The 13,911-nt window shown below is 32.5% G+C and overlaps 1 protein-coding gene across 1 annotated transcript in view; it reads right to left on the bottom strand.

Moving 5' to 3' along the window:
- Positions 1–13,911, bottom strand: part of DIAPH2 (diaphanous related formin 2) — a 187,251-nt gene that overhangs the window by 112,045 nt on the left and 61,295 nt on the right. The window contains exons 19-21 of the mRNA XM_035326106.1: positions 8,933–9,034; positions 7,396–7,490; positions 5,971–6,072 (exon numbers count right to left, since the gene is read on the bottom strand). Coding sequence (XP_035181997.1) covers positions 5,971–6,072; positions 7,396–7,490; positions 8,933–9,034 — 299 coding nt within the window. The remainder of the gene's footprint in view (positions 1–5,970; positions 6,073–7,395; positions 7,491–8,932; positions 9,035–13,911) is intronic.

The following is a 13,911-nucleotide window of genomic DNA, read 5'->3' as shown; positions in this document are numbered from 1 at the left end:
AGCAATAAATGTACACTACTAAAATTGTTCCTCACAGCATGTATGTAAGCCAGTTCCACCAGTTAACAAGAACTGAATATTAGTCTGAAGGCATATGTGATGACCATTTTGTCAAAGCTCCAATGAAGTTAGACTTGGAAGCTAAGCTTATCAAGTTTTTCTTCCTTCAGAAACGGTCTAAACCACAGACACTTGACAGACTGTAAGATAACAGAAATAGAAACAGTTACAGTCTGATTAAACAAGAAAATTCTCATTTTTAGACTCTCTTATTGAGCTGATGCACAGTTCTCAAGTTGCACCTCATCACTGGGAGAGCAATAGGGGAGAAAAAGATGATGAATTCTTAGGGGCCCTTGTGGAAGGCCTTGGGAATATCTAAGTGAGTTTGAGACACTGGAGGTCAGGCTTCATCAGTCAGATGTTTATATGAAGCCAGATTACATTAGTGCCACTGTTCATGGAATATTGCCATTGTACTAATGGGACCTATAACTTAAGATATTTGCTGATAACATCAGCAAATTACATTAGTGCTACATCTAATTTGTCGATTATTTTTTGCAGGTTTTAATTAAACTGAAGCTCAAATAGTTCTCTGTTTTTACCTATACTGATATCAAGTGATAAGTAACATGAATCCTATCAGCATTTTGGAATGATGGTTACCAAACGAGCTCAAAGTTATATTATAGTTACAGTATGATATATATTTGATCTGAAGGCTTTTTAAGTTCATACCATCCAAGAAGAAGTCTCATCTTTGTCTATCCCAACACATAATCCAGATTTAGGAGGTGAATGAAGAGTTTTTGGCTTAAATTTATGACAAGTTTCTATAGATTTGAAAGAATATACACAAAGATACTAAAAAAGGACATACTTCAGGTTTACTCACTCCTTCAGTTCTGATCACATATAATGAAGTGTAGGCAACACACTGCCTACTATTCAACTTGTATTTTAGAAACAAACTTTGTAAAACTCCTCCCCAAGACACTATTTTCTGTTTCAGGGATTTTGTAAAAGGAAGTATAGCACTACTTCATTCCTGACCTGATGGGATGGTCATAAATGACAAAGTTCTAGAACAGTACATGACACAGATACTCAGAAGTATCTCTGATAGGAATATAATTAAGTTAAACCCACAATACCGATTTTATTATTCTAGAAATAATTCTTTCGTATTTAACGCAAGTAATCAGTAATATTTCCTTCTACTTAGCCATGGACTTTAATTCTTAAAAAATATATTTAAATTTAAGAAAATAATATGTATTGAAAATTTTTAATCCACTTAAAAATTTTCATTTAAATGCAGGAATGATTACCTTCCAAATCTAACTCTTAATTTTAATTAGAAGAATACAGAAAGATTTCTCCCCCATTGTATTCACTATCAGTGGTGTTCCTGAAGCACTTTGTCCCCCTGAAAGAAAAGCTTTGTTATGTGACAAATCACAGATCTTGGCCATGAAAACAAAGATTTTTTTATTTGCTTATGTCTTTTGCTCAGACTTTTACCACAGCTCCTTTGAGGAACCGAGATTTTTCTGTGAGGAAAAGGAACGGTTCAGTAAAAAAGTGTTTCAGCATAACTTGCTTTTTAATCCCCATTATTAGAAATATCTATTGAAGCCTCCATAAGCCACAATTGTTCAGTCTTGAAACATTATTTTTCTAAACATTCTCTGTTTTGCAAATGTCATACTGAAAACATTTGTCCTGAAAACAATCTACATTCATTGTGCTACAGTAAATGGAAGGCAAGCAAGTTAAGTGATTAAGTGACTTTTGCAGGACAAGCTCCAATTAATGTTTTTATTCAAAATGGAATAGAAAAAAGTTGTAGAACTCTTTATAACCTGAAAGCAATATTTCACCATATGGTTTAGTAAGAAATAAATTTGGATATACCAACAAGCTTCAAGCCTTTCATGAGGTAAGCATCACCATTTTGATATGTTTAACGTTTTTTTTCTGGTTAACGTTGCATCACATGCTTTTAAATCTTTCGTAAACTTTTGTAGTCAGTCATTCCTCAAAACAAATAATCACAAATAAATATCATGACTTTATTAGTACTGTCTGGAAAAAAAAGTATATTTTTATAACTTCTTCAATAAGATTTGACTAAAAAACAAGAACCATTTAGATTCAATCCAGTAGTGATCACAAGTGAGATAAATCCAAGATAATCTGTTTTTAAGGCAACCAAGAGAGAGAATACAGTCTCCCCAGCCACTTTCAATTAGTGGCATAGTTTTTGGGAAAATGAAAAAATCATAATACTACATAGAAGGAATGAGAAAGCATTAAGCAAGCACTAGATCTAGTTGCTAGAAAACTGATTAATTAAAAAATTGAACTATTCAACAACTGCTAAAACCCAAGGCTACTCCTTCTCAGTTCAAGTGGTTTTCACATATCAGTAAAGCCAATTGGCATGAATTCATACTTTGGTAAGAAGTGTCATGAGAGCACCTACTTTCTACACATACCTAATACACAGTACTTGTATCTTGTCAACTTCATTAATTGCTTTTGGTTTACCACTAAATGAAAACAACGCAAGTCTAGTCTTCTGGATCAAAGGAAAAAAATCTTCCAAATAGGAGAACAAAAACATTATCCACAGAATATCATATGCACAGTATTATGTTTGGTAACAGGTTCTCTTTTGCAGGTTCTCTTTACTTTACAACGAAATGTTTCCCCAGGGATAGATCAACGTTTTGATACCTATAATAATTACACCTTAAGTTTACTTATCAGTTTTTTTTTTTCTAAAAGCAGTGTATTTGTAAAGACACTAAATATACTAAAACTGCACATCCATTGGTCAAATATGACCAAAATAGGTACAAAATGCAAAACCTGACTCTGCCTGTCCTATGCCCCATCAGAATTTCAGGTGAAGTTCCAATTTCTTTCTTTCATAACACCTTCTGAACATGTGTTAAAGTGGAGAAATAATTTTATCTTCATGAACAACAGATCATCTTTGCATAAATGAACATATATAGTTACCTCAATTCTTGAACAAATATATGCTTCTAAAGTAAGCCTATGAAGAGCAAATAAATATTGGCAGCAACAATCAAGTCTGACTAATCTGTTTTACTGCATCTGGCTAGGATTAGTTAGTTTTCTTCATAGCAGACTGTATGGTGTTTTTTTTTTTTTTTTTTCATTTATGATGAAAACAATACTGGTAACAGTGATGTTCTAATTATCGCTGAACAGTGTTTTTGCACAGTGTCACAGCATTCTCTGTTCCTCAATTTGCCTCCCCTCAGTGAATAGACAGGAGGTGCACAGTAAATTTAGGAGTTGAAAGAAAGATGCCATTGCATCTCTTTTGTTTTTTCTTCTTCCACTTCTTCTTCGTTTATTGTTTTTTTTGTTTTTGTTTTTGTTTTTTAATATATCTCCACTTCTGTTCTTTCTTTCCCTCCTTTCTTTTTACCCTGCAGGGAGGGGATATAAGGAGGAAGTAAGTGAGCATTTGTGCGGTGCTAACTGTTTATCCAGATCAACCCACAACACCTGTTCTTTAATGAATAGCTGTCCTTGACTACCGTTTGGAACTCCCTAAAGGGAAGAAACAGAGAAGACACAGAAGATTCCTGAAAGTGCATAGTGATAGAGCAAGAGCAAAAGACAAGATGGTGCTCAGGAACTTCTGACTGTATGTAAGGAAAACACGTTTGACAACAAAGATAGCTAAAACTGAGTTCAGCCTCATCCTTCCTCATGAGGAAAATAATTTACTATTACCCACCAGAGAGCAGAATTGTGGGAAAATATAGATACACAGTATATCATTCCAGAAATACCATTATGTAAAAGCTAGAGAGAAACACAGCAAAAATTGAATGGAAAGAAAGACTGAAGCTGAAGAGACAAGGAGGGTATGATGTTTATAGATTGCAGTGCGCAGAAGGCATCAAGCTGGGAGAAAATCTCAGTTACAAAGATCAAAGGTGCAACATGAAATACCTTACAGCAGAAACATTTATAAGTAATGCTTCAAAATTCAAGGTCATTAAGCACAATTTTCTGAATTTTCTCAGTTATTTTGGTTAACTGAACGGAATTCACAGATACCAGTCATTTGTCCCAGTGCCTCTGCCCTGCTTACTTCCATCCTGTGTTTTCCTCGCACAACATCTACACAATTTGCCACTTTGGCTTTTTTTGGTACATCAGTCACTCCCAGTCACCCTTTGCTCGTTGCCATTTCAAAAGTAGGCAGGAAGCAGACAGTGCAATTGTTCTGGCCTGCCTGCCTTCCTTCCTTGAGATTAAAAGCCCTTTCTACCATACGACTGAAAGCACTATTGTCATTTTATAACATCATTTTAGTCACTAGAAATGTCTGATACATGACAGGAGGGAACAACGTATTCCTCTGGGGGTTTTAAAGAGTTTATATAAATATTACATTATAATAAATACAAAATAATACCTAATATAAACTGTTCCAAAATCATGTTTCAGAACAACGAGGAAATCTGTTGGAATATTAGGTATGAATATGTTCATGTTCTACCAGATTTCCTTGTTGTTCTGAAATAATGTTTTTTGGAACTTTATACCATTTATAAAAAATTAAAATCAATTGCCTAGGAATTTTCAAAAGTCATGGATACTTTTCATTCTTTATATCCTCTACAAAAATCTCACTAGTTCAAATCATGTTCCCTGAATCCAAACAAATCACTCAAAAGGCATTTCTGAAACCAGCTTACACTCAAAGCAGAGACTGTTTATATATACATATACATATATACACATGCGCACGCACGCACACACACATATATATATAAAAATAAAGCTGTTTCTACTCTTTCAAGAACTGCTATTTCTGTTTTAATACTTTTTAATTTACATAACACTGTAAAATTCCAATAACACCAAGCCTAGCTCTTCTGGTGTTAAGAATACATTCAAATACATTACAAAGGCTATCATCATTATAGTCTTTCAGAATGTGAAAACTTAAGTGAAATGATAAACTAAATTGCTTAAGGCTTTATTAAGTCTTTGGAAAACCAGAATCAGAAGAAGAAACTTCCAAGTCCTACCTTAATACTTGGTACCATAAAATCAGCTAACAGTATGTATTTGGGAATTTATGCAAACTGAATGATTTCATTCAGAGACAGGTTCTAGTCATTTTATCTGATATCCCTTCCTTTGTAATAGATACATTTATTGAACACCAGTAAAAGCAACAGAATATGATGTTAAATTTCAATTCTATTACAAATCCATGCTTTTTCTAAAGCAGTTTCATAAGTATATGTATACGTACACAGACATACTGTATGTATTTGCATGTGGGTGTGTACATGTATATTGTATAGAATCATAGAATATCCCAAATTGGAATGGACCCACCAGTAAAATCGAGTCCAACTCCTAAAAAAGCTTTCTATTGATTTGAGTGCAACTATGTAACTTTTCCTACCAAGAAATCTTTCACCCACCTTAAAAGATGTACATATATATATTACCAAAGATAAAACCTGAGTTCAGATATTACGAGCACATGACTTTCAGATGTTCAGCTTTCAATACAGAAGAATAAATTTATCCAAGTTGTTGGTGCCACAGTATATGGATCTTTAAGAAGTTAAATTTCTAAGACTTCATAAAGCAATTATGAAGAACACTCTAGGCACAATAAATACTTAAGTGTTCCATGCAAAACATCATACAAGAATCATATTAAAGACTTGGTCTGGCAAAGAAATGCCTTAATGTTCTTAATCACATGCTATAGTCGCTACCATAAGAAAGTAAGTATGAATTTACAGATATTTTTAGACTGTTTCTGATCAATAAATACAGCAACATTTTCTTAATGCAGAACATGCAATAACGCTAACCAAAATACCTTAAAATTTCATCTATTTGATGAAATAATACTCTCCAGTTAATTACTGCACTAATACATACCACAACTCCAAATTGTTCTGACTCAGCAAGATCATTATATTCATCCTTCAATTCAGCTAAGGCATTAAGTTCTTTCTGCTCAGGAAGATTCTTCACTAGGTTCTAAAATAAAAAAGGCATTATATTAAACTTGATATAACAAATGAGCTGGCATCTGAAAATAGTATGTTTAAAACAACACAACACAGAAATACATGAGGAAATTATAGGACACTTATTTTATCTACGTAGTTTAGACACTATATAAAAATCAAATGAAACCAGTAATTACTACAGATGTCTGCACTGTCTTCAATTTGAATAATGCCTTCACAGTATTTAAAAGGTATAGACAGATAAAGCAAAGTGTTTATGAAACATGCAATTCTATAGCATTTTGATTACAACTTAAGAGTTTTGTGGAGATAATGTAATCTTACATTAAAAGTTACAAGTAATGCTAAATGTTATATCTTAAAAAAAAAAAAAAAAAAAAAAAAAAAAGCTTTAGAAAATCCATGCTAAAATTTGACTAAGTGATGAAGTACTAACTGCGTAAAGACCAGTTTAGCCCAATCTCCCTGGAATAATCATTTTCCAGGACCAAGAATGGAAGAAAACATTCATTTAGAAATCCTTGTGGGAACCAGGACAGGGTCACAAACAGGGGACAACAAAGGACAAAAGGAGAAACAGCAGCCCACTACATTAGCTAGAAAATTATTAATTAGTGAAGACTGGATCAGCTGATAATTATGACATCAACAATCTGCATAGGATATTAAGAGGAAGTAATTCAACATCAGTATCATCAGTGCACTACATCTGTATACCATTTCAGGTTTGCCTTTTTCACTGCTGTGTTCTTACTCCACAGAGATTGCTCTCATCCTACTGTGAGGACAGCAACCAGAGACATGTAAAGAAGCTGTACTCCATATTTTCATCTCTCTGGCTGGCAGATTTTGGCCTTAAAATAAGATCAAAGACACTCAGAAGCAGGTCTGATTTATAGACTCTTTGTTTGTTTGGTCTTGCATTGCACTGCAGCAGTATCCTGAAACATTCAAGTAGTTTAATCTATCACTAGTGACAAGCAGAGGTTTTTCAACAAGAAGCCTTCTGAAACTCTTATCCACTAGCCTAAACTAGGTAAACATTTGTCTCAAGCTCAAAAACTAGAATCAGGTATTTTTTTAATCTCCTCCATTATGGAATTTCACTTTCAAAAGAAAGAATTTTTAAAAGCATTTTAAAGATGGTTTTACTGCCATATGTAACCATATACAAAAGTAGAAATGAAATTAACAAAACACTAAATTCAAGTAACATATTTATAGCTGATATCCAGAAAACTCTACCCTATTGTTACTTCTGAATTCTTACACCTTTATATCATTTGTATGTACAACACACTATGAACAAAACCAAACATTTTTCAAATACCTGAATCAAGGATTCACTCAGCTTCTCTTCATCAACCTCTAAAATTATATTTTTTATTTCTTCATAAGGCAAACGGAAAGAACCCAAAAATATTGCTGAAATTCAGTAAGAAATCATTAGAATACAAAAGGTCAAAGAAGATGGATGTAGGAATGCAAATTTCAATTCTAAAAACTCAAAAAAATTGTATCTTGATCCAAATTATGGTAACTCACAACAAGAAAGTTTTCTATATAAACCAAGTGTTATATGAAGTATGTTATTTCAATTGAAATTATAATAAATGTAATTTCTAAGAAATCAAACTACGACAACAATTTAGACTGTTTTTGCATCCTCAGATGCTTCCTAGCAGTATTATTTATCTGTCAGAGTTAAGTCTTTTTTTTTTTTTTTTATGAATATCAACATACTTACATTACTACTAAAACAGACATGTTCAGCCCATTATGAGACTTCAGCTGCTACTCTTGCTTTCACAACCAGATCTACACAGCTGTACTGAATTTATAACTGGTTGAGTATTTACATAACATTCTAAATAAAATCCTTGTCAAAGGCAAAGACAATATATACACACACACTCTAACTCCTCTAGCATTTTTTAAGTAACTTAGCTTATAAAAGAGACTATATATATCGTACATGTTTCAAAGATGATGTTTGTAAAATAATTTGATCCCAGGATGTTACAACATCTCAGAACCCCATTCCATAAAATGCAAAATATCCCTAACATATACAGATTGATACATCGTTTTTCATGAAGTGCTGTATATTCAACCCAATTACTATGTCTGATTTTCCAAAACCTTATTTTCAATGATTGGTTTAAAATTTTATCCTTTGTGTCATAGTACTTTTTCTGCTTAGGAAAATGTATTCATGGATGTGGCAATAAACAATGCATGGATTTGTTTTTACATACTTGCTTTGCCACAAGTGTAGATGGACTAATGGCATTTTTAGGTATTTCTAAATCAGACTTTAAAAAATCTACTACTCTCAGAAATCAATTTCCCTCCATCTTAAAAAAAGGCAAATTAAAAATAATAGGTGGTGCTGTTTTCTTTATAATTTATAATAGTGGTATTTGCACCTAATTTACCCCATTTGGCAATATTTGTCTCTTCAAAAGTCTACCCCTCATCAAGCTCTTTCTACACTGCTGTAACCAGAAAAATCCACTGGGGATGGGAGCTGAGGCCAAACTTAAAACCCACCAACACTGTGTGTTTCCTTAATCAGTGATTATCACTTTATTGTATTTCTAGTCTAACGCAGTTAGAGAGAGAATCAACTCCTTAATTACAAATAAAGTATAATTTACACCTTTTTTTTTTTTTTTTTTTTTTTTACATTTTCCAAGGCTGTAAAGTGAATTTAGAACATACTTACATAAAACTTCTCAGAACTTAAGACTTACATTCACATTAGCTCATTTTTAGAAAAATACTGCACATGTAAACAAGGAAAGAATATTTAAGAACAGTCATGTGGACATGATAATTATTAATTTATAGTATTTGACACTCACATAAGTTTTGTGCAGTTTTTCCATCCAAAACTCTTAATTCTTTAATCTTTTTCTTCGACTGAGCTACTTTCTTTTCTTCTGTTTCTTCTATCGCCTTTTTAGCTGTAAAGAATGTATTTATTAAATTCTGATACAATTGTGAAAGAGACTAATAGCAATTTATTCAGAAAGCCGTAACAACGCATCTATAAGAATTAGCTCACGAAAATGCAAACCCATTGCCTCAATGTACTGCAAAATATCTAAAGCAGCAATTAACACAAATTTATCTAAGTAGAAGGAAAGTGAAATTTAATTTTTAATAAGACGATGACAATTTTTTCATGTACTATCACATATTTATAAATATATTATATATATGTACTATCACATTATATCTACATATATATATTTAACCAAAGTTCTAATATCTTCAGTCCAGTTTATTGCAAACACCTTTAAAAATGCGCTGATGGGGTTTTACCACAAAGCACGTGAGTGCCCTCTGTTGACATATAAGTATCTCAGACAGCATTAGATGTTAACCCCAAACCAGTAAAATAAATTATTCTAGATTCATCACACAATAAACCTGAAGAGATAGGTTTTTACTAATTACTTGTCTTGTCCCTAGTAAAGAGCAAAACCCCCCAAAAAACACTGTAAAACATTTAAAAAATACTTTAAATTGTATTCTTTTATTGTTTTTTTTATAAGTAACAAAGATTACTAGCTTTATATTCAGTTCTTAAAATTATACAGAAAGTAAAACAGTATTCAGATATTTAAAATATATGCTGATTTTCTGCATAATTCAGTGTACTTAATTTTTACAGAATTTGCTGAAGTTGCGTAAGCAAGAATTTATTTCCTTTTATATATTACAGAACATATTTGGCACTGAAGAAATAGAAACTTAACATGTTTAACACTAATAAAATTTGATGAACATTTTAAATCAGTCTGAAGTGATTGAAAAACTTTAAAGTATAATTAAGAGGAAGTTTTAAGCAGACCAAATGTTTTTCTTCTCAGAGCAGTTTTTTTTTTTTTCCCCTGTTCTGTTTCATTAGGATCTGCTAAGAAAATATGCTTATTTTTAGTGTTAAGAGCCTCAGTTTCAACCTCTTAAAGAAAAAAAAGTTACTTTCACCTCATACACATTACCAGCAGGAAAACATCTCCAAGTAATACTACTGGGTTTATACCACTTGAATAATTACCAGCATAAACTAAGCTAATCCAAGACAGTTCCCTTATCTCCAGCTACCTCTAAAAACCTGAAGCAGAAAGCTAAGAGAAAGCTAAGCAGAAAAGACTGTTCAACAACATAATGCTTGCTCTCCCTGCTATTATTTTGCAAGCCTAGCCACATATGACCAGCCTGCTATATATTTAAAAAAGGACAGAGCTACGTATCAACTCTACAGCAATCTTGTAGACAGCCAATGCTCAAAATTCTGACCAGCACTGACCTAGTTGTGAACTACAGTTCAAAAGCCTAAAGTGACACTCCATGAAATAATCAAACCCTTATCACTAACTGTTCTCAATTAAACATGGAAATAAAACCAGATGCTCAACAAATTAAAAAAAAATAATAATCCAAGAGTTAATAATGACTTCTCCCATGATAATGTAATAAACATTGTGAGTTCTGTTAGAGCAAGAGAAACTATTGAAAAGCAGGAATTTGTGTCTGGTGAGAGAGGTGTGAGAAACGAAGTGAGAAAGTAAGTGACTTAGTCCTAATTTCATCCCTTTAATGAAGCCTTCCTGATTTCCATATATAATCAAGTCTTTATGGAAATATGGTGAAGAACATACATCCTTATAATCTGCTTACAGAGTACAAGACCTGTCCATCAGCTACGAACATTAAAGACAAACCTGTTATTTTATTAGCTAAAAGAAAATACACCAAGCCAGTGCTATTCGTCTCTATCTTGAGGCTTGCAAAACTGCAGGGCTAACAAAAATATTTTGTAATATACAAAACCAGAGAAGCAAATATGCTACCAAATGTCAGTTCACACATTTTTTTTCCAATGATAATTAGCATACACCTGATCAGACACAGAAAGAGAAACAGCTTTATGAGCAAGAGTCCACACAGAGCAAACAAGTTTGTTTACTATCTTTCTAAAGCAGACAGGAGAGGAAAAGGTAGAGAGAGCCAACATGATCAAGCAGAAGGAAGAAAGGGAGTTTTAACACTTGCAGATGTCTCTTTGAAGAAAAGAAAAATATCTGAATCCCCATGTTATAAAACCTACTTTTCAAATTCAGAACTGAGTTCTATGGTGTTAGTAAAAACATACTTGTTTATCACTGTAAGAGGAAAAAAGCTGATGCAACATGCTGCAAGGCATTGTTTTCTGTTCATCATACATTATGCAATCAATGCACATGCTGCTTAAATGGGTACCTTTAGTGATGCCTTCAGCTGGGAACTAATATTATCCCACAAAAAGTACACTACTTGAAACCCACATAGGATCTAAACAAAAAAGAAGTGACACTAAACAGTGTTAAATATATTTTAAAAATACTTCTAACAAGAATAATGATAACCGTGGCAAAAAATATACACAAAGATCTTGAAATACTTCAGAGACTTAATTAAAAAAAAGTTCTACCACCAGTACTTTAAACTTCTGTATCAATATAAATAACACTGATAAAGGTCCGTCCAAAATATATTGATCTTTCTGGAAGACTGAGGAAATAGCAACAATTATGAATACAAGTAGTCACAGATGTATTTATGTGCATTTTGCAAATATGTGCAAATGCGATCACAGAAATTCCTTCTGACCATTAGAAACCAAAGAGCAGTAGGCAAAAAATGATTCAACTGGAAATACCCTCAACGGGCCTACTTAACTGTCTTGTATAATGTGCTGAAATAAAACCTTGTAGCCTTTTCCATTGACACTTCTCTCATATTCCCTCCATGAATATTTACAAGGCAGAAAGCCCCAGGACTGCCTACCCCATATCTCCTTATGCCACTGCCCATACTTCAACATCTGCAGCACAGAACACACAAAAAAAGAGGGCTTTTTCTACAAGGAGGCATTTATCACTGGTGGGTTTTGCTGGGCACTGAGACATCATAGGTTTTCACTGTCTATGCATCAGTACTTGACTAATTACTAAAAAGATCAGCCAATGCATTTTAGAAGTAATACAGTAAGTTTTTATGTGGGTCAGAAAACACTTTTGTCTAATAAAATAAAATAAAATGCTTCCTATAATAGTAATTTTAATTTAGACAGTCTCATATCCCAGTTATTTTTTCCCCTCACATATTAGGTCATTACAGACTGCGAGGCAGAACAGTGAAGAATTTTCCAGACCAAAAAAAAAAAAAAAAAAAAAAAAAAAAAGTAAAACAAAATGTTAGAAAAACTGCTATCTTATTTCATCAAAATTCTCATAAACTCATTTTCTGTTATTATGACAAGTCTGGTAAGCAAAAATCTTTTAAATGAATAGTTCAACTACTGTTCCACTTGAACAGGCACATCTTCCCCAATAATGACACGGGAATTTCATATTCCAAATGAATTTTAGAAATAATGAAGCTAAAAAGAATTGAAAGATCTAAAACCCCTTTATATACTCAATTAAGTAGATATTGGTGCACAGACTAAGTCTTTACTAAAATTGAAGTTTTACGTCCCCCCACTACACACACAGTGCTATTTGACATGTGAAGTCCCTGACTGAATATTTAAACACTAAACAAACAAACAAAAAAAAAACACAAATCCCCAAATGTACCTTCCAATATTCTCTCCCTTTCAAAAATATTTTGTTATTATCAATATTTAAAAAAAACCTCCATGAAAAACTGTTTAACTTGTATATATCATAATGCCCAAATCCTCCATTTGTTCACCATCTTCAAGATCTACTGTAGTCCGTAGCTTAAGTGTAATTTGATGTATTCTGGATATACATATATTCTGACCTATGCAGTTAACTACAGAATGTTTCATTTCTGTTGACTTAGTACTTGTAAAATTCCATTAAATGCTTCCTAAAAAGAACTGTATTCTCCTACTAATTTAAACTTATAAATAAATAAATAAATAAATAAATAAATAAATAAATAAATAATCAATTACTAGGCTTGAGAAAGTAATTATCAGTATTAATAACACTGGTAATAAGGTCATATTTACTGTTTTATTAAACATAATAACAAGAAGAACTCAAAGGGATACTTTCATAGTCATTTAATCCGAAGCCTAAATTCACATGGGACACATTATATTTTAAAAATTGGGGAATTATCTTTCTTAAAAGATTCCATTATTTTCTATAAGCAGTAACCAATGCCCTGTGATGTTGACTGGAAGTTACAGCTTTGATAACTACTAATAGCAACTTTTTCCTTATTAATAAAATATTGAGAAATTAAGTGTAGAAGTCTGTGTCATCTGAAAATGTGGTCTTGTCATGGACAGTATAAAATAAATCTAATTAGTTGTGTGTAATATATAACAAGCATATATTTCAACTTAATATTATGTTATAAAAGCATCTGTGCACACAAGTCAGTAATAAGAACCCAGCTTACTTCTACCTTTAAGTTAGAATTATTTAGTTTTATTCAGACACATTATGAGGACAGTGGCTTGTTTGGAACAAGAACTGACACAGAACACATGTAGAGCATCTTTCTACATTACACACATTCTAACTAAAGATCAGTCTAAGGTCATCCCAACAGAGCTGCAATATACCAGGACAGTGAAAATGCTTTTACCATACTAACACAATATTCTTTATGATAAAGATTAATTGATATATTTTTGAGTAATTACTGATAGACAGTAATTGAAGCAAAAAGCAGGTTTAAAATACAGACGAGATCAATGGCACAAGTTATGAATGCTAAAAGATTGCATGAGTTCATTGAGGGAAACATTGAGCACTTTGCCATAGATAAAGATGCAACTTCTCACTCAAAAACTGAACTGTTTGAA

This window comes from Oxyura jamaicensis, chromosome 4, assembly GCF_011077185.1.
Source record: "Oxyura jamaicensis isolate SHBP4307 breed ruddy duck chromosome 4, BPBGC_Ojam_1.0, whole genome shotgun sequence".
Classification (NCBI taxonomy): Eukaryota; Metazoa; Chordata; class Aves; order Anseriformes; family Anatidae; genus Oxyura; species Oxyura jamaicensis.
The sequence above is the reverse complement of the archived record's forward strand: the minus strand, read 5'-3'. Positions and strand labels throughout refer to the sequence as shown.